Here is a 21,277-nt window from a genome sequence, read left to right on the forward strand (position 1 = left end):
GTCTTTAAAATAGCCTGAGAATCTGAGCAAATAAGATCATGAAACTATATTTTCCAAATACCAGGAAGGCATTCAAGTTTTTTTAGGGCTAGGTGCTCACAGGAAAAAAAAAAGTGACTCTAAACTCTGACATTAAATTAAAAACAAAAATAAAAAGCAAAACAAAGATATCTCTTTCTTGTCTCATTGCCTCTTTTTATACTTAGTAGACTTAACTTAGGTCATAATTTAAATTTTTGCCATAACTAAATGTATTTCCTCCACTTCTTTTTATATAGTTCCAAAAAATTAAATAAAATCTTTGTATATATTTTATAGTATATGATTAAAAATAATTCTGGGAAACTTTGATTCCATGATTTTATGATATATCTTTTACTAGTCATACCTGGATTTCTAGTATTTGGTAAATGTAAAGAATTTCTCTGATTAGAAGGAAAATCTTTTTCACGTAACTTTCAATTAGCATTTCTGAGAAGATATCTATTTTCATTCAACAGTCATTTACCAAATGGCCTATACCAGATCAAGCGCATAAAACATGTATTGATCTCCCTATCTTCAGGAAATCTACCCTGCCTCAAAGAAGGTCCAAAGGATGAAGGAGAAAACATATCTGTTCCATAAAGCTGCCCAAGATGAGTGGATGACATGTCATATATTAAAAGAGAAAGGCACCTGGGTGGCTCAGTCAGTTAAGCATCCACGTCTTAACTTCAGCTCAGTTTGTGATCTCAGGGTCATAGGATTGTGCCCCCGGTGCAGCTATGCACACTCAGCTCAGAGTCTGCTTGAGATTTTCTCTCCCTCTCCTACTGCCCCTCCCCATATTCATGCTCCTTCTCTCCCCCTCTACATACATACATACATGAATTTAATACTTTAAAAAAAAATAAAAAAGAAAAGAGAAGATACAGTCCTGAGCTATCAGAAGAAAGTAAAACCACAGAGTCTCTATAGAGGGTCATAGGAGGTAGGTACTCTGGTCTTCAGGCAGAAAAGGTGAGTTTAACAGGGCAAGGGAGAAGAACATATAAAGGCAAGCCTAATGTCGTTATCATGGTTGCATATCAAAAAGGATCAGTTTCTTCACAGTTAGGAACTGGGGGCAGGTGAAAATTGACAGTTATGGAACAAGCAAAGGAGGAAAATTGGGACACTCAAATTTATTCCTTCTGTACCTGAAATTTCAGCTTTTTGACACTGTCTTGACCATTATAGAGAAACAATAAAATAAGTTCTCTATAATAAGTCTGAATCTATTTCATGTTCTACTTTATGGTTTGTCTATTGCTATCCTTGCTGCCCAGAGCATTTCAGGTATTACCAATAAGTCAGGATACCCTCTCCATTAATCACATTGCAAGTGCCTAGTTTTGTAGACTTAGCTGTTATTTTGCTTTTGCTATATAACCATCGACATGTAGGCATACGATAAATCCTAAACAGGCAACACTGAGGTTGCCTGTTTAGGACTGGAACTTTGATATTATCTAGTAATATATGAGGAAACTGAGACTCACGGTAATTAGATAATTTGTCCAAGTTCTCATAGCAAGTGACATTTTGATAAATTAATAATTTTAGACTCTTCTAGAATCTGTTATTCTAGAATGGCCATGAATTTCAAGTCATCTGCTTGTCTCTCTGCTCATAATTTGCAAATTCTATGCAAGGGGGCATAGGCTTAACATTGTTACTTGAGAAAATGGACTTATTCTGTTACATACTGCAATACATCCATGGTACAGAACTACTTTGAAAGCAGGTGTTCTTTTGACAAATCTTTATTATTACAAAGTCACAATGAAATATGTTTACTACCAACTTTTCAACATTTTAGTTTTAGGGGAAGTGCGATGGGATAGTTTTGTTGGTTTTGTTGTTGTTGCTGTTGTTCTGTTTGAGACAAGGAGGTAATTAAGAAAAGAACAAATGAAGAAACTTTTCTACATCAAATAAAAATAAATTTTGGGAACTCTTTGTCTCTATATCCAAAGAATCTCACTCTATGGGGCTTGAACTCAAAACTCATCATATCACCAAATTGATATTTACTGCTAAACATACAAAAATCCTGCTTTATATAGCTTAATTTTGGAAAACAAACTTTTCCAATGGGAGTATAAATCATGAGTACAAACCATCTTCCCATATTTTATGTTTTCAAAGCTTTAGTGAAAGTAAATCCATTCATTGCCAAGACAAGGTACTTACTGATTTAGGACAGGTGTGTACGCAGTTTTATCCTCATCAATAATAGTGACCATCAGTGTAATCAGCTGGGGCCAAAAATCCAAATTCTTGGTGGTCGGTCCTTGATCTTCCCGAGGAATGTCCTGTTTCTTACTCTGCTCACAAGGTCACACAACATGTAAAAGAAAAGAGTAAATGATATGACTTTAGTTTGTCGCTGTCAAATGGAAGGATTAGAGAAAAAGTGGCTCTGGAAAAATTCTTAGGTTATGTGAGCTAAAACTATTAAATTCAGGTTTCCCATAGAATACAGTCACAACAGCCAGGCCAGGCTTGCATTTCTACATCTTTGGTTTTGAATTGGAGGTTGTGCTTTCTAAATTGCAATTCATTATTATTGTAAAAATCATCCCTTTAATGTGGCTTCTTCCAAGGAGAGAGTTTGAATTCTGTGTGTACAAAGGTGTGTGTGTGTGTGTGTGTGTGTGTGTGTATGTGTGTGTAATTTATCCTTTCTAAATATTTTGTCCACAGTCACATTGGTGGTAAGTGTGCAGAACTCAGGGCTGCCTGGTTACAAAGCCAGTGCCATTAAATTCTACAGTATATAAGTGTGCTCTGAATGGCATGGACCACTCTACTTCCACCCACAAATGTGCCTAGTCAACTAAAAGTTATGTATCTTTCTTTTGTGTGTGTGTGCATATTTAAATCATATTTGAATCCTTGATTTATCATGCTTACTGAATTCTCCAGCTCTCACTTCTGAGAGTGTTACCCAGGATGATCTAAGCTTATAATGAGATGAACAGAGTACAGTAACAATCTTGTATGTTTCACATATCAACATCATACTCAACACATACAATTGTTTTCTTTGGTGGGGTAATCTTCTTAGAGAACTTCTTTTACATTTACTTACATTACTTACAATTTACTTAAAATTACATTACTTGGGGCACCTGGGTGGCTCAGTGGGTTAAAGCCTCTGCCTTCAGTTCAGGTCATGATCCCAGGGTTTTGGGATCAAGCTCCGCATCGGGCTCTCTGCTCAGCAGGGAGCCTACTTCCTCCTCTCTCTCTCTCTGCCCGCCTCTCTGCCTACTTGTGATCTCTCTCTGTGTCAAATAAATAAAATCTTTAAAAAAAATTACATTACTTACATTTACATTTATATCTACTTACTTAAATAATGAGGCAAAAAAGATAAAGGCAGAGCCAACTTTCACTCAAGTATACAAATAAGTAGGAAGCATGTGGCTCCCCCCTCATTATTTTTGCCAAATGATTTACAAGCTTATAGGTCCAGGATATCTGAAAACTTCAATTTGTGGTCAGGAAATTCATGGGTTCTCTGGTAGAAAAGTTGGATTAGATTTTTGGGGGCCCAAACTATTGCCATTTCCAATTATGTCTCAGAGATAAGATCAGCTCAAAGATCAGCTGTCTTCTGCTGAATGGCTGTATGCATATCTTGTAATGCTGCCTAAGGCACGTAACCTGACCCGAGTGAGGCACCACATTACTGTTCTCACTTAAGCTAAGATATAGCCCTATGTTGAATTCACTTGCTAGTAAAGACCTCCATACACTATAATGTACCTTTAGGAAAATACAATGTATCTTTAGGGACATGTATTTTCCTAAGGTGCTTCTAAGTGCTGCTGACTTACCTTTATGCTCAAAATGCAACAGATATTAAATGTTGGAGAGCTACATTAGTCCAAAAATCAGTGGCTGGCACAAATTACTTCAGATTGCCAGAATGAACTATAAGTACTCTCCAAAGGTTTTTATGAACCTTGTATATGTGGTCCTGGAGAACCACTTGAAACTTCTAGACAGGCTTCCTCTTTCAATTCCTAAGGTACATCAAGGCACATTGGAAGATCTTCAAGAAGAAAATTAGGCAGCAATACAGGCTTGCAAATATTCAGCTTTGCCTACTTTCAAGTTAGAGTTTCTTTTTAAATTTATCTTTCTTTGATGAATAAGATTTTATTATTATCACAATAATGTAATTATTTACTCATTAGATTAAGTTCAATAGAGTTCTTCCTCTATGAATTTAAAAATCAAGAGAACCTGGTAGATTATAAAGGTTGTAAATAAAATTAGTTCTGATGGCCATAGCATTTGTTTCACAAAGGCATCTGACCTTGATTAATACTGTCATTAATCATCCTGATATGTATACAGCCAAACTATATGTCTAGGTTATTTCAAGTAATATGATTAAATGAAAGAAAATGACTCTAGATGACATGTCTAACATCACAATCACCTATTGTAATTCTGCAAAGAGTAATAAAGAAAGAAGGAGACAATAAAGTAGTTGAATATGTATTAATTTCAAAATCCCTTAGCTGTCACAAATCCTACTCTCATTATACTTTTTTATGACACTAGAGGATTACAGATGGTACCGTTTTTTCATCAAATTCTGTATGTTGCCCCAGAATAAACCAATCTGGATGTTGAATCATTAAGTTTTTACATATCCCATATAACATTAAAATAAATCAAGCTATCCCTAATTTAATAGTGCACTTTAACAGCCTGCATGTTTAAAAGGATGGGATGCAATCCTGTATGTTGAAATATTTACCAGATTTCTTAAAGATTAATTTTTTCCCAAGCAACACTTTATTAATATCCTAGAGGTCTATCAGGGCATTTGATCTTATGGTCAGAAAAAATAAGACAATGGTAACAGAAATTTAGGAAGCTAGTAATAAGTGCATTAATATTTACTGAAACCCTTGAAAATTAATATTTATAAGAAAAATGTATCTTATATATTTATACTCCATATAATATATAATGATAAACCCATTAATGCCAAGGAAAAAAATGGGAATATAGTTAGTTCAAAAAACTATAACTTAGTAGATTGATTTTGATTATGACCATTAGAATTACAGTGACTAAACCTTATTTTCTTAATGGAAATTAAGTAAAAGGGATGAGAAAAGCTGTGAGAGGATAAGAAAAGAAAATTCGTGATGCGGAAAAGTCGCCAGGGTGTAGAATCAGTCAAAGTAAGTTTCTAATGGTCATGTTTATAAAGGATATTTCAATACAGAAAAGCTTTACCAGACAGGCTGAAAAGATATACACTATAATATGTCAAATGAGAAAATATGAATATAGATTTCCATATAGAAAGAACCATTACATGTGAGGAAAAAAGTATCAAAATAACAGATACCATCTTCATGTTAATGTGGGGCTTACACGACATATCAAATCGGTTATAAAATATGGGGCATTCCATGTATTTGTTAATAAGTATATAATTTTGAAACCCCTCCTCTAAGGAGTTGGCTAGGCAAGGGTTGGGGAAGATATTTAGTAAAGTAAGGTGATACTGAAATGCAAAAGTACATGACAGATACATAATTGCAGAATTACCAGCAATGTTAGGATACAAGGATATAGCCTTTTGACACACTGTGTTTCTCTATCATTGGTTCTAGTGGATATCAGCATTATTTATACACACACACACACACACACAGTCCATGCTCAGAGCAAGTGAGAAAATGCTTGCTTAAAACAAAGTTAAATCAATGTTTTCTGGATTTTTGGAGTAACATGCTACTATGCCCTGTGATTCTCTAAGATGGTGGTTCTCCAACTTTAGCATTCAGCAGCACTGTTAGAAAAGCTTGCTCAATCACGGACGGGCTGTCCTCACCCCAGAGTTGTTGACTCACCAGATCCAAGGTGAGGCCTAAAAATTTGCATATATAATTAAGTTCCTAGAATTGCTTGTGTTACTAACTCAGACTAGTTTGAAAACCACTACTCTGAGAGCTAAAAATGGAACATTCGTTCCTCAAGTGTATTTGAACTTGACAAAGCCCTCCACCCACCTCCTCTTCCCCTTATCTCATTCTTGCACAACTTCCCACAGAATAATCTTCCTCTGAACTTACTTTGGGAAACAAAAGACTGCAAAGATAGTTACAGTGGTCAAATCCTTTAGGACCTGTGTGTCAGGTCAAGGAATTAACATTTATTTATTTATTTATTTATTTATTTTTATTTTTATTTTATTTATTTTATATTTTATATTTTATTTTTTAAAGATTTTATTTATTTGACAGAGATCACAAGCAGGCAGAGAGGCAAGTGGGCGGAGCAGGGGTGGGGTGTGGAGAAGAAGGCTCCCTGCTGATCAGGGAGCCCCATGCAGGGCTCAATCCCAGGACCCTGAGACCATGACCTAAGCCGAAGGTAGGGGCTTAACCCACTGCACCACCCAGGCGCCCCAAGGAATTAACATTTAAACCCTACTTGAGGAGGACCAGTAGAAGATGTCAAACATGGGACTACTTAATTACATTTTGTTTTAAATGATTTGTCAGTACCAAGAAGTTTAGTTGAAGTTAAACTAATGAAATAGTTAATGAGGAAAACTGATAGACTCATGAAAATATTTATGAAATGGTTATTAAGTGAAGTTGACCAAATTCATTGCCTAAGTGGTAAAAAGGAAGAGAGAGAGGGAAAATCAAGTGGGACTACCCAGAAGGCAACTGGGTAGATACGTTTGGATTTTCAAGTAACATCCTAGACTGCTGATGTAGCTAGAAGAATTCCAGGGTATATGTGGTAGCTGAAATTATGAAGTAAAGAAGATTACTCAGAGAGAGGGAGACTATATGACCAGAGGAAAGACCTTGGAGAAAAATACGAATAAGGAAAATAATACAATATTATGAAAGAGAGATATAGGTGTGGGAGTGAGCTGAAATTGGAAAGGGATCCAGAGTGTATGTGGAAGAATTGGCCTCAAACAACTGAAAAACATGACTTCTTCCAGTCAGAAGATAGTCTTGCAGGTAAGACTTGTTAATGGTGAGAAAGAATAGCTAAGAATTTCTATCCTGAGAGAAGAGGAGGAATAAATAGTAAAGATTTGAAACAGCTTCCACAAGGAATGGCAGAGACCCTGAACTGGACCCACGGTGGCCCTGGAACCCGTGGTGGCACTGCCAGTTAGCTTGGGATCTTTGCTGAGAGTGGGGCCCTGACCTCACAGTGTCACTACTCAGGATAATCATGGCTTTTCTGGATTTAGAAGTCAAGGGCATTGGATTTGCTACCGAGGTACAGTAAAAATAGGAAAAGAGAAAGAGATTTAAATGTTTGACTTGAGTGGTTGAAGTGCTGGAACAATTATTTATTTTGGTCTGAGGAAGGAAGAAGAGAAACACAAAGGCACAAGGAAATGCAAATCTTTTTTTATCTCACATCTTTTCAACTTTTGCCAAGAGCTCATAGACACCCGGCCCCTCACATCACTATACCTCTTTTCTTTGTTCTGTAATCACCTTATAGTGCCGAAAAGGCTACAAATAGTTATGGTAATTCCTGTGTTCTACAGAAGAGAAAACAAAGGCTGACCTAGTTTAAAGTGGTCCATCTAAGGTCACATAACGTCCTAAAAGTCAGAACACCCAGACCTTGAAAATTTCATGTTCTCAAGGGAATGGCCTTTGTTCTACCCTCCATTCTCCTCAAGTTAAAAATTATTCAAGTTAAATAGAAAACAGAGTTGGATTTTGTTTGCTAAGTCATAAAGGAACAAATTAAGGCTGATTAACAGAGTTTATGACAGCTCCCTTAATTAAAAAGTTTGAAAGCCACTGTAAATGGAAGCATTAATAATTTTAATTGATGACCTAAATCTCCATATATATATATATATATATATATATATATATATATATATAAATGGAACATCCTTTTGAAGGTGGTATCAACATTTCCTATTACTGTTTTTTTTCTTTTTTGCTTCTGGCAAAGTTCTACTCACCACTTACTTAGACCATTTACAAGTTCATGACCTTTCATCTACCTGCTTCAAAAGTTTTTTTCCACTATTGTTCTTTAATGCAAGTACTTTAACTGGGTTTTAAAATCCATAGCAAAAGTGTCTACGGCAATGTGTATTGCAACAGTAAGAATCTCAAAGAAACATACTAAAGAGTGAAATTTGAGACTATTTTCAAAGCGGCCACTGAGCAGTGTTTTTCTAAGTCTGGTCCACAGATGTACATCAGAATCACCCGGTTGCTTATGAGAAATATATTTGACTTTAAAGCCTCTGTTGCAGACACAAAATCAGCTTAGATGGAGGTATGGCTTGGGAATCTGGACTAACACATACAGCTCTGCTCTTCTGAAATCCTCGTGTTCACAGGAAGAGTCAGACTATAATTAAATCAGGTAAAAGTAGGTTTGTTTTTTTGTTTGTTTGCTTTTTAAGGAAGAAGAGTGCTATTGTTCCTCCTAAAAACCAGTATCTGTCATAGATTTGCTGTAATTTGCATTTTGTCAGTATAACAAAAGGCTTCTGTTTCACTTTACATCTGAGAAATTTCCAACTGCATGCAGTTCCCTAATTTTAAGAGGAAATGGAATAGCTTTCCGGATATTTATGTGAATCCTCTTCCAAGCACTGATAAACACCTATGCTAGGTCCCTCTGTAAAATATTACTTTTTAAATTAATAGTCATTGGGAAATTACTGTTCTACTCAAATAACTTAATAGATGTTGCTAACTGAGAATAAAAATTGAGCAACTAGTGGCCTTAAATAGGACTAATTACTGAAAATTAAAACTATGCAAATCGAGTTAGAAAAAATTGCATATATTAGAATAATTCACTTTTACTCTAGCAAAATATTTAAAGAATCTTTACTAGGTCCTTTCAGCTTCAGTAAATCCAAAGTATCTTGACATTTAAATTGCCAAAACTGCATTTCCAAAGTGTTTGGACATTCTCAGTGGCTTTTTTTTTTTTTTTCCCCACTACTGGGTATTTACTCTCAGTGGCTTTTAACAGCATTTAGTGGTTCCTTGAATTTGAATAGACTGTACCTGGGTAAGTTATTAATACACAACCATAAAGTGTCATAACTCTGAATTTAGATTTAAATATACAAATTATTTAACAGCATGGTGTAATTGAAAAAGTAATAATTGAACATAAAATCAGAAACTTGTATTTTGTTCTCCAAATTTATGTACAATTTGGAAAAGGATTTCATTTTTTCAACTTCAGATTTCTTCTATTAAAATAGGATTATATACAGCCAATTCTGTTTCTGATCATTTGAGCAAGTATATAGGTAGAAATGTGGAGGCCAAGAAAAACAAGGCTGTACTCACCTCGAGTCTAGCCCAGTTTCCAGAGACAAATAACTCAGTTCCTTAAGCCCTAATGTCACCCTCCCTTCCATAAACAAAACTGAAGGAGGCTGAGGTAGAAGGAAAAGTAAATAAAGTTAAATTTCATCTAAACCCAAATCTCACTAACAAGGACGCTTGGTACAAGAATGTGACATTCCACCAGGAAACTCTTAATTGTCTTCATCCTAGTGCATCATTAAAGGGAAAAACGGCCTTGGCTTGAGAGTAACCAGGCCTTCAATATCCTGACAGTCTTCTTTACCCTGATAGCCCTTCTGAACACCCCCTCGTGTCCTCACCCACCGCTGAGTCCACCCCTACTCTGCTTTTAAAAACTCTAACTGTAATCTGGCTCAGGGTCCAAGTCCCTACTCCGCTGCATCTGGTACACTTGGGCCCAAGCTTAAGCTTGCCAAAAAAACCCCCGTGTGATTGCATCAGTGCTTGGCTTCTTGGTGGTCTCTCAGATGCGAAAACTCGGGCACAACAGAATATCTTCAATAAGAAGACATTTATTAATGTAACAAGTGAATACTTGCCTTTAATTAAATTTATGGCATATGATATATGGTCTACGTAACGGATAACTCCCTTATTTGAATCCCAAGAGAGATGCAAAAGAACAGTCCTTAAATATAAAATGATTCCAGTGGGTAAACTAATAGTTTTTGTCCTTTTCTCTTTATATAAATTAAACTTACATCCAAAAAGAAAAACGTAACCGGTCACAGGTAGCTGGCATTTATTTTCCACTGAAGACACTACACCTTTAAAAGAGCAAGCAGCACTTAGACCAAACTTAGCAGTAGCATGATAGTGGACTTGAAATACATGATAGGTTGTCATATAGGAAGAGAGTAAAAGATAAATTAGATCTGTCTTGTGTGGTCAAGAAGAAAACTAATTATCTATGAATAAAATTTTCAATACAGAAGATTTTAGTACAGTGTAAAGAAAAACTTCCTAAATATCAGATCTCTCCAAATATTTTAACTCCCAGATGTTAAGTATTATGAGGCATATAGGAAGTCCCTTGTCTACATTGCACCTAAAAATTGACCACATGCTGACTCTCTTTTTAATATATTTTCTACGATTATACCTGTAATTAAATTTACAGAGAAGAAAACATGACCCCTAAGTTTTAAGCCCTTGATATGTTGATTTAAAAGTATATGGTTACTAGGGCCCCTGGGTGGCTCAATGGGTTAAGCCGCTGCCTTCTGCTCAGGTCATGATCTCAGGGTCCTGGGATCGAGTGCCGCATTGGGCTCTCTGCTCTGCGGGGAGCCTGCTTCCCTCTCTCTCTCTGCCTGCCTCTCCGTCTACTTGTGATCTGTCTGTCAAATAAATAAATAAAATCTTTAAAAAAAAAAGTATATGGTTACTATTTTTAATAGTTTTATTGAGGTATAATAGACAAAAACTGCATGTTTGATGTATACCGTTTGATAAGTTTGGACATGTGCATACATCCATGATACCATCACCAAAACAAGGTAATAAACCTATCTGTCACCCCCCCCAAATTCCCTTATGTCTCTTTGCTTTTTTTCCCTTGCCCCACTTATGACAAGGCACTTAACATGAGATCTACTCTCTTAATGAATTTTTAAATGCACACTGTGTTGTTAATTGTTGGTACTACAGTGTACAGCAGACATTTAGAACTTAATTTGTCTCGCTAACTATAACTTCATACCCCTTAACATATGGGTACTGTTTGATTTGAATTATTTTTTATTTTAAGCTTTAATTTTTTTAATGATTTATTTGAGAGAGAAAAGGCTAATACACATACCTGAGTTGGGGAGCGGGACAGAGGGAGAGAAATCCTCAAGCGGATTCCCTGCTGAGCAAGAGGCCTGATGCAGGGCTTGATATCAGGACCCTGAGATCATGACCTCAGCCGAAATCAAGAGCCCAATGTTTAACCAACTGAGCCACCCAGATGTTACATATATACTATTTTAAATGTCTGGAATTAATTGTGGCAGAAAGTGGATAGCTGTTTCCCAAATCAGTTTTCCCTTTTCCTTGAGTGCACATCTACATTACTGTGGAAGTTTAAATAAGACTAAATTCTTTGATAATCTTTCCATTAAAATGTATGTTTCTATTTCCTTTCCTTGAATATGGGTGACTTTCACCAACAGAATATGACAGACGTGACCTATGTCAGTTTTCAGGCTGAGGTGTTAAGAAACTGGTGATTCCCAAGTCCTGTCTCTTGGACCACCTCTCTTAAAATCCAGCCACTAAACTGAAATTGCCCAACTAGTCCTGTGGAGAGGTCCATGTGGAAAAGAACCAACCAGGGGCACCTGGGTGCCTCGGTGGGTTAAAGCCTGAGCCTTCAGCTCAGCTCATGATCTCAGGGTCTTGGGATTGAGCCACATTGGGCTCTCTGCTCAGCAGGGAACCTCCTTCCTCTCTCTTTCTGCCTGTCTTTCTACCTACTGTGATCTCTGTCTGTCAAATAAATAAATAAAATCTTAAAAAAAGAAAAGAACCAACCAACACATTTGGTACGCAGTTCCTACTGACAGCACCAACTTATTAGCCATATGAATAAGCATGTCCAAAGCAGAACTTCCTCTCTGGTCAAGCCATATCAGCTGAAACCACAAAGAACAGAGTGGAGACTTTACCACTCAGCCCTGCTTAAATTGCATTTATGTGAGCAAAGTAAGCTTACTGTTACTATCTTAAACCATTATGTTTTAGGGTAGTTCTTTATTCAACAGATAAGCAGAACAGAATTTGACACTGAAAGTGGACCCTTAATGTAGTACAAACTTAAAACATATGGCAATGATTTGGGACTGAGTGGTGGCAGGCAGAAGCTAGAAGGGTTTCAAGAAGGTAATTAATGATATCAGAGGACTTGTCAGGGAGAAACTGAAAGTGAAAAAATTATTTCAAGCCAGGTAAAAGATGACTCCTATCATTTAGTGGGGAAAATTTGTCAACATTGTCATCTACAATAAATATAGAAAATAGAAAATAGAATGTGAGCTGATGGATTTAGCAGAATAATGAACATGCCAAGTGGTTTCTTATAGCCATGTAGAATACAATATAGCTAAAGAGAGGGGAGCTAAACTAGACAAAGCAAAACAGAACAAAAACAAAAACAGAACTGTACTTCCTGGGTTCAAAAGTAAAACTTTCTCATCCTTAATTTTTCCAGAAGCTAAGGCTTTCAATGTACGAAATAGCTTCAGGGAACACATCAAATCCAGGGCATCTTATGTGTATGACTTTACAGTCAAAATGTCTAGGTCCAAAGAAGTTTTCTGAGAGCTTTATGAATATTTAAGATATATCTAGTACAGTTTCTAAGAATCTTAAGGTAAGTTCTTCTTTGAATTTTTCTGCTAGAAGAAAATGGCTTGTAAGAATCTCATAGTTTCTTGTGCTTTGTAGTTCCTTTCAACTAGACAGAAGACTTCCAAAATTCTTAAGTGCACTGTTCAATCTTAGCCCAAGATTTTCCATTCACATTAAGAAGGTCTGTCTCAGAAGAAACATGAGAGCCATTTGTCTAATGCAATGCCCACAGATACTTAAAATAAATTATATCAGTTTGGACAGAAAAAAGTTAAGTCAGCACAAAATGAAAAGATGATTTTGAATCATCTATGGGCAGGAAGCTGAGAAGAAGGCTACTCAGTTGTAACCATGAGCTGTTCCTTATGGAGCAGGATAAATGACCCAAGGGCAAGGCTACAAACCCAGCAAATGGAGCCAAGAGTCACAGAGAATAATTCCCAGACAGCGGGACTGAGCTGTAATTAAGAGCTGACAACATGTTCCCGGCTAGATTTCAGAATTTTTATGGACAAGTGAGTGTCACGTGTCTCCTATTTTTGAACAGAAATATCTGTATCAGTTATATTATTTCTATCTCACCATTGTACCTTGAGCATGTGGGAGAAGCCAACAACCAGGCTCTGTAGTTTCCAAATATTTAGATGAAGAGGAACCATGCTTCAGAAATGGGATCCAAGGAGCTCCATCTCCATCTGGACATGATTTAGAGAGATTCTGAGCCTCAAGCATGAGCTCGAAACTATAACAGCACAAGAATTTTGTAAGGTGTTGGGAATGAGTGCAATATGCACTTGAGACAAATGTCATAAATCTTTGGAGAGGTCCACATGGAAATAAACTCAAGTTCCAAGAAACCCTTCAGCTAAGCTTTCAGATGAAAGTTGTTACCAACTTTCTAGCCATGTGTGTAAGCACTCTTGGAAGTGGACCCCCTCAGCCCTAATTGAGCCACTTTGGTTAATGCTGTCTGGAACAGAGATAAGTCATCCCAATCAGCTCTGTCCAAATTGCAGGATGGACTAATGAGCAATTTTTTTTAAGTCATTGAGATTTGGTATCTTTTGTTAAATAGCAATAGATAAGCAAAACAATTCTATTTCCTAGCTTCCTTTGCAGTTAGTTGTGGAAATCTGAGCTCTAGCCAGTAGAATGTGAGCAGAAGTACTACAGCCTACTAACTGTCCGTATCTAATCCACTATGCTCTTTTCTCCTCTTCTAGTTGCTATGCAAAAGCACAGCCTTTAGTACCAAGTCTAAGATGGCAGACTCACAAGGAAGGGACTTGGTTCTCCAAATCATGGCTGGAGATGTGAAGTAGTTGCTTGTGGATACACTGTTGCATCCCTTCAGCTCACCTGACATCAGTGCATCTCTGCTGAATAATTCCGTGTATGTTGGCTGAGTCCCACCCACATCAAGCACTTGCTGCAGCCTCTCTCTGCTTTGCTGCTTGGTGTTTCTTACAAAGTCAGAGGCAGCCATTCTGTGACCTTCAAGTGTGGCCCAGAAGTGTGAGTCTCAAAAGCTCAGCTTCCCTGTATTAGCTTCCTAGTCCCACCATAACAAATTACCGAAAATTTGGTAGCTAAAAACAAAAATGCATTCTCTCACAGTTCTGGAGGTGAGAAGTCCAAAATCAGAGTGCTGGCTGGATGGTTTCTTTCTAGAGACTCTGAATTCCTCCCATGTCTCTCTCCTCGCTTTTGATGACTGGGCAACCCTTGAGAGTCTTTGGTCTATGAATGGAGAACTCCAGTCTCTGCCTTACATTTTGTGTTCATTTTTTTCTCTGTGCATCTGTGTCTTCTTTTCTGTCTCTTGTAAAAATATCTATACTTGGATTTAGGACATTACCTAATCTCTAGATGCTTACCTTAGTTACATCTGCAAAAGTCTTACTCAATATAAGGTCATATTCTGAGGTTCTGGGTGGACTATCTGGGTGGACCATTCAACCCATTACACTCCCCATCCTTCATTGGAACAATTCTGAGTTGTGTGCTCTATGGGTTTTCCCAGCGGGCTCCCAAAGGAACAGAGCCTAGGTGACAACAGAAACAAGAAGCTCATTCTAGTATTCTTCCTTGCTTTTCTGACTCCCATATCTCATTTTCTCTACCTATTATACTTCTCTTTCTGGGGTCATGTCTCAAACTACTGACCAGTTCCTTTTTTTAGTCTCTGCTTTCAAAAAACCCCAAGTATGACAGGAAGAACCACTTGTGTACCAGGAGCATCCATTTTTACAGACATTACACGAGTAAGAATAAAACATGACTCATATTTGAGCTTGTCTAAGCAGATGGTTTGATCTGAAATAATACAAACCCCATTGTTCTTTATAAAATGTGAACTCTCTGTAGGCTTTTTCTGGCTATGTTTTCAGTGTCATCCACATTTTCCTTTTGTTTCTGTCAAAAAGCTTCTAAAACCATTTTTGTCCTTAATGGAATCTTGAAGCACTGTGAAAATCTGTACATTTTATCTTCTTAAGCTTAGCTATTCTTAGATATTTCAGGAAAGTGATTATTAGATATTTTACCCTTAAAATTAATAAATAATTTCTCTCAAAAAAAGGAATGTAGTTTTTTAAAGGAAGCAGTTACTATTGGATACTATAGTGCAACAATTTGAAGTACACTCAGTGTCTCTTTTCAATGGATTAGAAATTCTCTTAAAGAAAAAAACAATAAAGTCCTTTGCTCCAAATATGAAAAACCCAAGGAAATGAAATCGATGGAGAAAATAAGATATTGTCATCAAAGTCAACAAACTTTGCTGTGAAGCAGGTGTATTTACTTTCTGTTGCCTTGTGACAAATTACCACAACTTTAGCAGCTTTAAATAGCAAACATGTACTGTGTCACAACTAATGGGTCAGGCATCCAGGCTTGGCATAACTGGGTACTTTGCTCAGTGCTCCACCAGGCTGTAATCAAGATATTAGCCAGAAATGGGATCTCATTTGAGGCAAGTCTATGTGGTTGCTGGCAAAATTAATTTCCTTGTATCTAGAGAACAGAGAGAAACTTGATTTTTCAAGGCAAGCAGGACAATCTCTCTGACCTCAGAAAAGGTTCAAGTGTCCTTTTTAGGGGGTCACCTGATTAAGTCAGGCCCACCTAGTTTAATCTCTCTTTTCATTAAATCATAGCCAAACTAATTAGAGACCTTAATCAGGAAAAGTCCTTTGCCTTTACTATATAGCATAATCCAATTGCAGGTTTAAACTTTTGCTTTAGGTTTATGTTTTCTTTTTTTCTTTTAACTCTCTCTTTCTTTTTCTTTTTTCTTTTTTTTTTTTTTTTGCCATTTTCTGTTGGCTAGAAACAAGTCAAAGTCTCCCCCCACACTTTAGGGAAAAGCATTATATAGGAGCATGATTCACTGAGAGTGGTCTCAGAATTCTGCTAACCACTGCAGGGTAGAAGTTATTTTTAACACTTACCCAAGGGGTAGGGTGGGAGAAAATGTTAAAAACCCAAGTTTGTCTTGCTGAGTGGTTAAGCACATATTCTCAGTAAGCCTCTCACAGTTGACACAACTGAGATATTGAATGAAGAGTTGTAATTTACAAAATATACCACCATTTTAGAACACAGATTGACATTATTATGTGAAGGCAATTATACACATATTCTAACTCTCTATAATGTCACTTACACATATATATCCTGGAGACACTTTCCCATTCATTCACCAAGAGACATATACAGAAATGCTTAGAGAAACATTTCCACCATAGCCACAGTTCCCGAAAGTGAAAGTAACCCAACTCTATCATCTGTAGAATATATAAATTGTGATTTATTTATGTGATGGAATTTCCACAGTGTACTGAAAGCAAATGGCCAGCTGTGTAGTAGATACGGCAGAGCTCTGCTCCAGTTCCCTCTTCAGGGCCAAGCACAGCCCCTTCGCCACTGGTAATAGAGGTTGCGAAAGGCTCGGAGTTGTGTTCTTCGCTGGGAGTGGCACTCCGAGGCAAGGAACTGATTCACCTAAATTATTCCCTCTTCTAAGATAAAATACTAATGACATAAAAGCACAGCTTATGCTGTCTTACAAAGTTCAGTTGCTGTGAGTCAACAGGGGACATCTCTAAAGAGCAGTCTTTCCCCTGTTGCCTGTAGGATCGGCTGCATGCTCTGATATATCCCAAGTCAGCCTCTCTGTCTGCCTGATCTTCCTTTTCCCACTTCCTCACAGATAGCTCTCCAGAGCTGAGATGTCAAAAACACTAGCCCACTGGCTACTGGATTTAAATTTATATTTTTATAATTTTTAATTTTATATTTTATTTAATTTTATATTTTTAATTTAAATTTAATTTAATTTTTAAATTAAAAATTTAATTTTAATTTAAATTTATATTTAAATTAATTCAAGTACCCAATAGCTATATGTGGCTAGGGGCAATGGCCACTATATAAGGCAGTATAGACAAAACACGTTCACTATTACACAAAGTTCTATTGCACAGAGAACTCTTATGGGGACACTTTTTTTTTTTTTTTTTAAGATTTTATTTACTTATTTGACAGAGAGAGATCACAAGTAGGCAGGGAGGCAGGCAGAGAGAGAGGAAGGGAAGTAGGCTCTCCGCTGAGCAGTCAGCCGGATGCGGGGCTCGATCCTAGGACCCTGGGATCATGACCTGATCTGAAGGCAGAGGCTTTAACCCACTGAGCCACCCAGGTACCCCTGGGGACACTTCTGCATGCAATTCTCCACCTCAGGATCTGTTTCCAGAGGACCCAGCCTAAAACAAACTGTGACATACAGCAGCACATATCAATTTCAAATACACAATGCTGAGGGAAAAAGAATCATGACACAAAAGAGTATATTCAGCATGGTTCCACTTATATCAATTAAAAAATGAATTAAATTAAATAGTAACTAATTTAAGTAAATATTTTATGTGTTAAAACTATAATGAAAAGCAAAAGGATCATTAGAATAAGCTTGATTAGAGTGGTTATTTCTGAGGAAACAGATGCTGCCTTTTAAATCTGGGTTACAAATATTCAGGTGTTCATTTCAGTATTATTATTTTTAAAACATAAGCATTTACTATTTTTTACTTAGGACATTTTTCAAACTAAGAACTTAAAAAGTAATCTGGGGAGGGGTGCCTGGGTGGCTCAGTGAGTTACATGTCTGCCTTTGGCTCAGGTCATGATCTCTGGTCCTGGAATCCAGTGCTGCCTAGGGCTCCCTGCTCAACTGGGAGTGTATTGTTCCTCTGCCCACCTTTCCCAAGCCCCCCAAATTGTGTTCACTCTCTCTATCTCTCTCTCAAATGGAATTAAAAAATTCTTAACAATTAAAAAAAAAAGTAATCTGGGCCCTAAAAAAAGGAGGCTAATATTAATAGGCAACCAGTATAAGTAAGATAAACTCCACTAAAATGACATATTATCATTATTAAGGAGTCTTTTATTTTGAATAAATCTGTAGTAAAAATCATAGGTAAACCCTGAGCATCCAATAATTGTCCATGGAAATAAGATTAGAGACATCAAGCAAACCTACAATTTAATAACGTCATATTAAAACTTTCTATAAGATAGTCTTATCCATAACAGACTAGCTAAGAACTACTGATAAGCCTCAGACCATCCAAAAAGTTTTGAAATGAGTTGGATATGTTTCTGCAACTTGGGAACTTAACAGGATGCCTTGTTGATGACAAGAATGGAGAGTGAGCAGTGTGTGGGTCTCACTGGACCTAAGAAGAACATCTATTCCATACACTTCCTGCAAATGCTTGATCATCACTCCAAATTTTAAAAAATGCTAGTGATTAGTGAAAATTTACCTTTTAACAAGGATTGATATTTTGTTTTTTAAAGCTACTATCAGTGGGGTTTAATTTTTTTTTTTTTTTAGATTTCTTATGCTTCTTAGGAGAAATTTAGATTCTTCTACCTTAGCCAGTGATGAAGGTAAAAGACTGACTATAGACCGAAAGCCAGGAAGCTGTAAATAGTCTTTGAAGTCTTGGCTTGTAAACTGAAATCTATAAATAAAAAGATGACAAGATGTCAGTTTAGAGATCAGAATGATCAACTAGAAAATACCCAATTCCTGTTTTGTCAAACGTAGGCTGAAAGTCAAGATGCAGGCAGGGGTAATTCAAGGAGAATTAGCACGCAGGTAACTGCAGATGTTGTCAGGATATAATGTAAACTGTCAGACTGCTCTCAGAGTTACAGAGTTGCAAGGAGCCTTAAAGATTTCAAGTGCTAGTTTTTTCTCTGAGCTTAATGCAAGTAAGCCAGCTTTATCTATAGGCCTAAATGCCCGTATTTCCTTATAAGGAATTTATTGATTATATGTCATGAACTAAATTGCTTGAGGGTAATTCAAATTTCCAAAATTTATGTCAGACTTAGCAAAAACAGTCGCTGGGGTGTTGCTTCTCTAAAGTTGATTATTTCTCAATGTTTAATAGCCATGCTAAATGGGGTCAGTAAAAAGATGGGATATCAGTTGACTTCCATCTCCTACTGGCTTTTTTTTTTTTTTTTTTCCATCTGTGCACGGAAGGAGATAAGCATAGTTAATGAAAGCACTAAATAAATACTAAGTTTATAGAAATGTCAAGTGTTAGCTTTTAACAGTGCCAGAATACACCAGTAATAATGGCATAGAAAAACTCAACCATGATATTCGGTACAAGCAATGAGTTTGTAAGAAAACAAATGTTGTTTATTATTTCTTATCACCCTTAAAAACACAAGGAGAGTATATAGTCAATGCTGAGGATCTCTGACTAACCAGAGATTCCAATAGAGCCAAAGCTCATTTTTCTTAAAAATAGCAGAAAATGTTAAGTTGCATAACTAGAAGAGAATAGACGTCCTAATATCCTTTTGGTACTCCTCTTTATCTCTCCTTTTAGGCATGCAAGTTGATTGATCTGAGGGTCCACCCAGTAGTGGAAAAATCAATCAGTGAAATGTTCATAAACAAAAAATAGAAAAGGGAAATCTAAGTATCTTTCAAACTAGGTAACTCGTCTGCAAATAACCAAAAGGATGCTAAACTTTCTTCATATCCTATCTTTAATTTTACAGCTGATGGCACCCATCTAGTATTTCCTTCTGGATTTATCAATTCATTGGGTAAACATAAAATTGGTGGGGCGTTTTTAAAATTGTGTGGCTTCTTATTAATTCCTGAATCATTACTTATGAATTTACTGTTGCATAGGGAACAGTGATCCAAATAGTCAATTACCAATTTAATTGTAAAACTGGCTGTTATGCTGGATTGCAATAAGCAAGTAAAGAAAGGACAGGGGTTCAGAAAAGTCATTATTTCTGTCAAGGGAGGAAAAATCGCTATATTAACCTTGCCCCAAATTATTGCAGTTCAAAACTACCAACATTAAAATGAAATAAAAAGGTAATATCCTACTATTCAGCTGGTAGATACCAACATTCAAAATTCAACTTTTCTTTGGTTAACAATCCTTTAACCCACACAGTCTATTTATGCTATTGACTTGCGGATGTAAAAACACAATGGTTTATAACTTTATCACTTGTGATTAGACAAAACTCATTTATTCTTCATTTGTAGCTCTGGTAGGGTCTTACAAGGCCTATCTGAGCAAATCATTATTTCATGAAGGAGATGATTCTAATGGCAAATGGAGGAGAGGATTCGAGTTATGTTTTTGTTTTTGTTTTGTTTTTTAAGATTTTATTTATTTATTTGACAGACAGAGACCACAAGCAAATGGAGAGACAGGCAGAGTGAGAGAGAGGGGGAAGCAGGCTCCCTGTTGAGCAGAGAGCCGGATGCGGGACTCGATCCCAGGACCCTGAGATCATGACCTGAGCCCAAGGCAGCGGCTTAACGCACTGAGCCACCCAGGCGCCCCATGTTTTTGCTTTTTAATCAACAAACTATCATGAAATAAATCTGCAGCTGTTAAGCACCGTGATGCTATAGTAACTCATTTGTTCTCTGGACTCCCAGTCTTGATACTAATAGAATATTAAAAAGTACTGTTTAACAAATGCCTCCTCCGCCTGCTCTGTTTCAGATTCTAAACCAGGAGTTGTGCAGTCATGATAGGCATTTATTGCAATTGCTTATGTAATTATTGACCTAGATATATTTTGCATAAGGAAAGGCCAGACCATCTTGCCACAAGAATTAGCTATATTGAATGCAAATACCAAGGACACAGTAAGCAGTCATTAAAGAATTTTTAAGAAAATAACATGAATCAGTTATTAGCATGATCATATTTTGAGGGCAGGTGCTGGGAGAGGAATTGAGGCTTGGGAAAGTTAAATAAATTGTTTAGGTAACACTGCTTACCCATTGTTCAGATCTAATTTTGTCAGGAGAAGTAAATACACAAAGCACCAAGTATCAGTTCACAGAAGAGATTACATTTGATGGGATTATATAAAGAAGATCTGAGAGTGAAGAAGCTACCAAGGGACAGGGGCAGGGTAAAAGCCAACATATCTTGATTCCCACAATAGCAGAAAGGGCATTTCTCAGATCT

General features: G+C 36.7%; 1 protein-coding gene across 2 annotated transcripts in view; it reads right to left on the bottom strand.

The window, feature by feature from the left end:
* Nucleotides 1–21,277, bottom strand: part of UNC13C (unc-13 homolog C) — a 599,404-nt gene that overhangs the window by 214,139 nt on the left and 363,988 nt on the right. For both annotated transcript variants that reach the window (XM_044230120.1, XM_044230119.1), the window contains exon 20: nucleotides 2,218–2,351. In XM_044230120.1, the coding sequence (XP_044086055.1) occupies nucleotides 2,218–2,351 (134 nt within the window). The remainder of the gene's footprint in view (nucleotides 1–2,217; nucleotides 2,352–21,277) is intronic.

Source organism: Neovison vison, chromosome 13 (genome assembly GCF_020171115.1).
Source record: "Neovison vison isolate M4711 chromosome 13, ASM_NN_V1, whole genome shotgun sequence".
Classification (NCBI taxonomy): Eukaryota; Metazoa; Chordata; class Mammalia; order Carnivora; family Mustelidae; genus Neogale; species Neogale vison.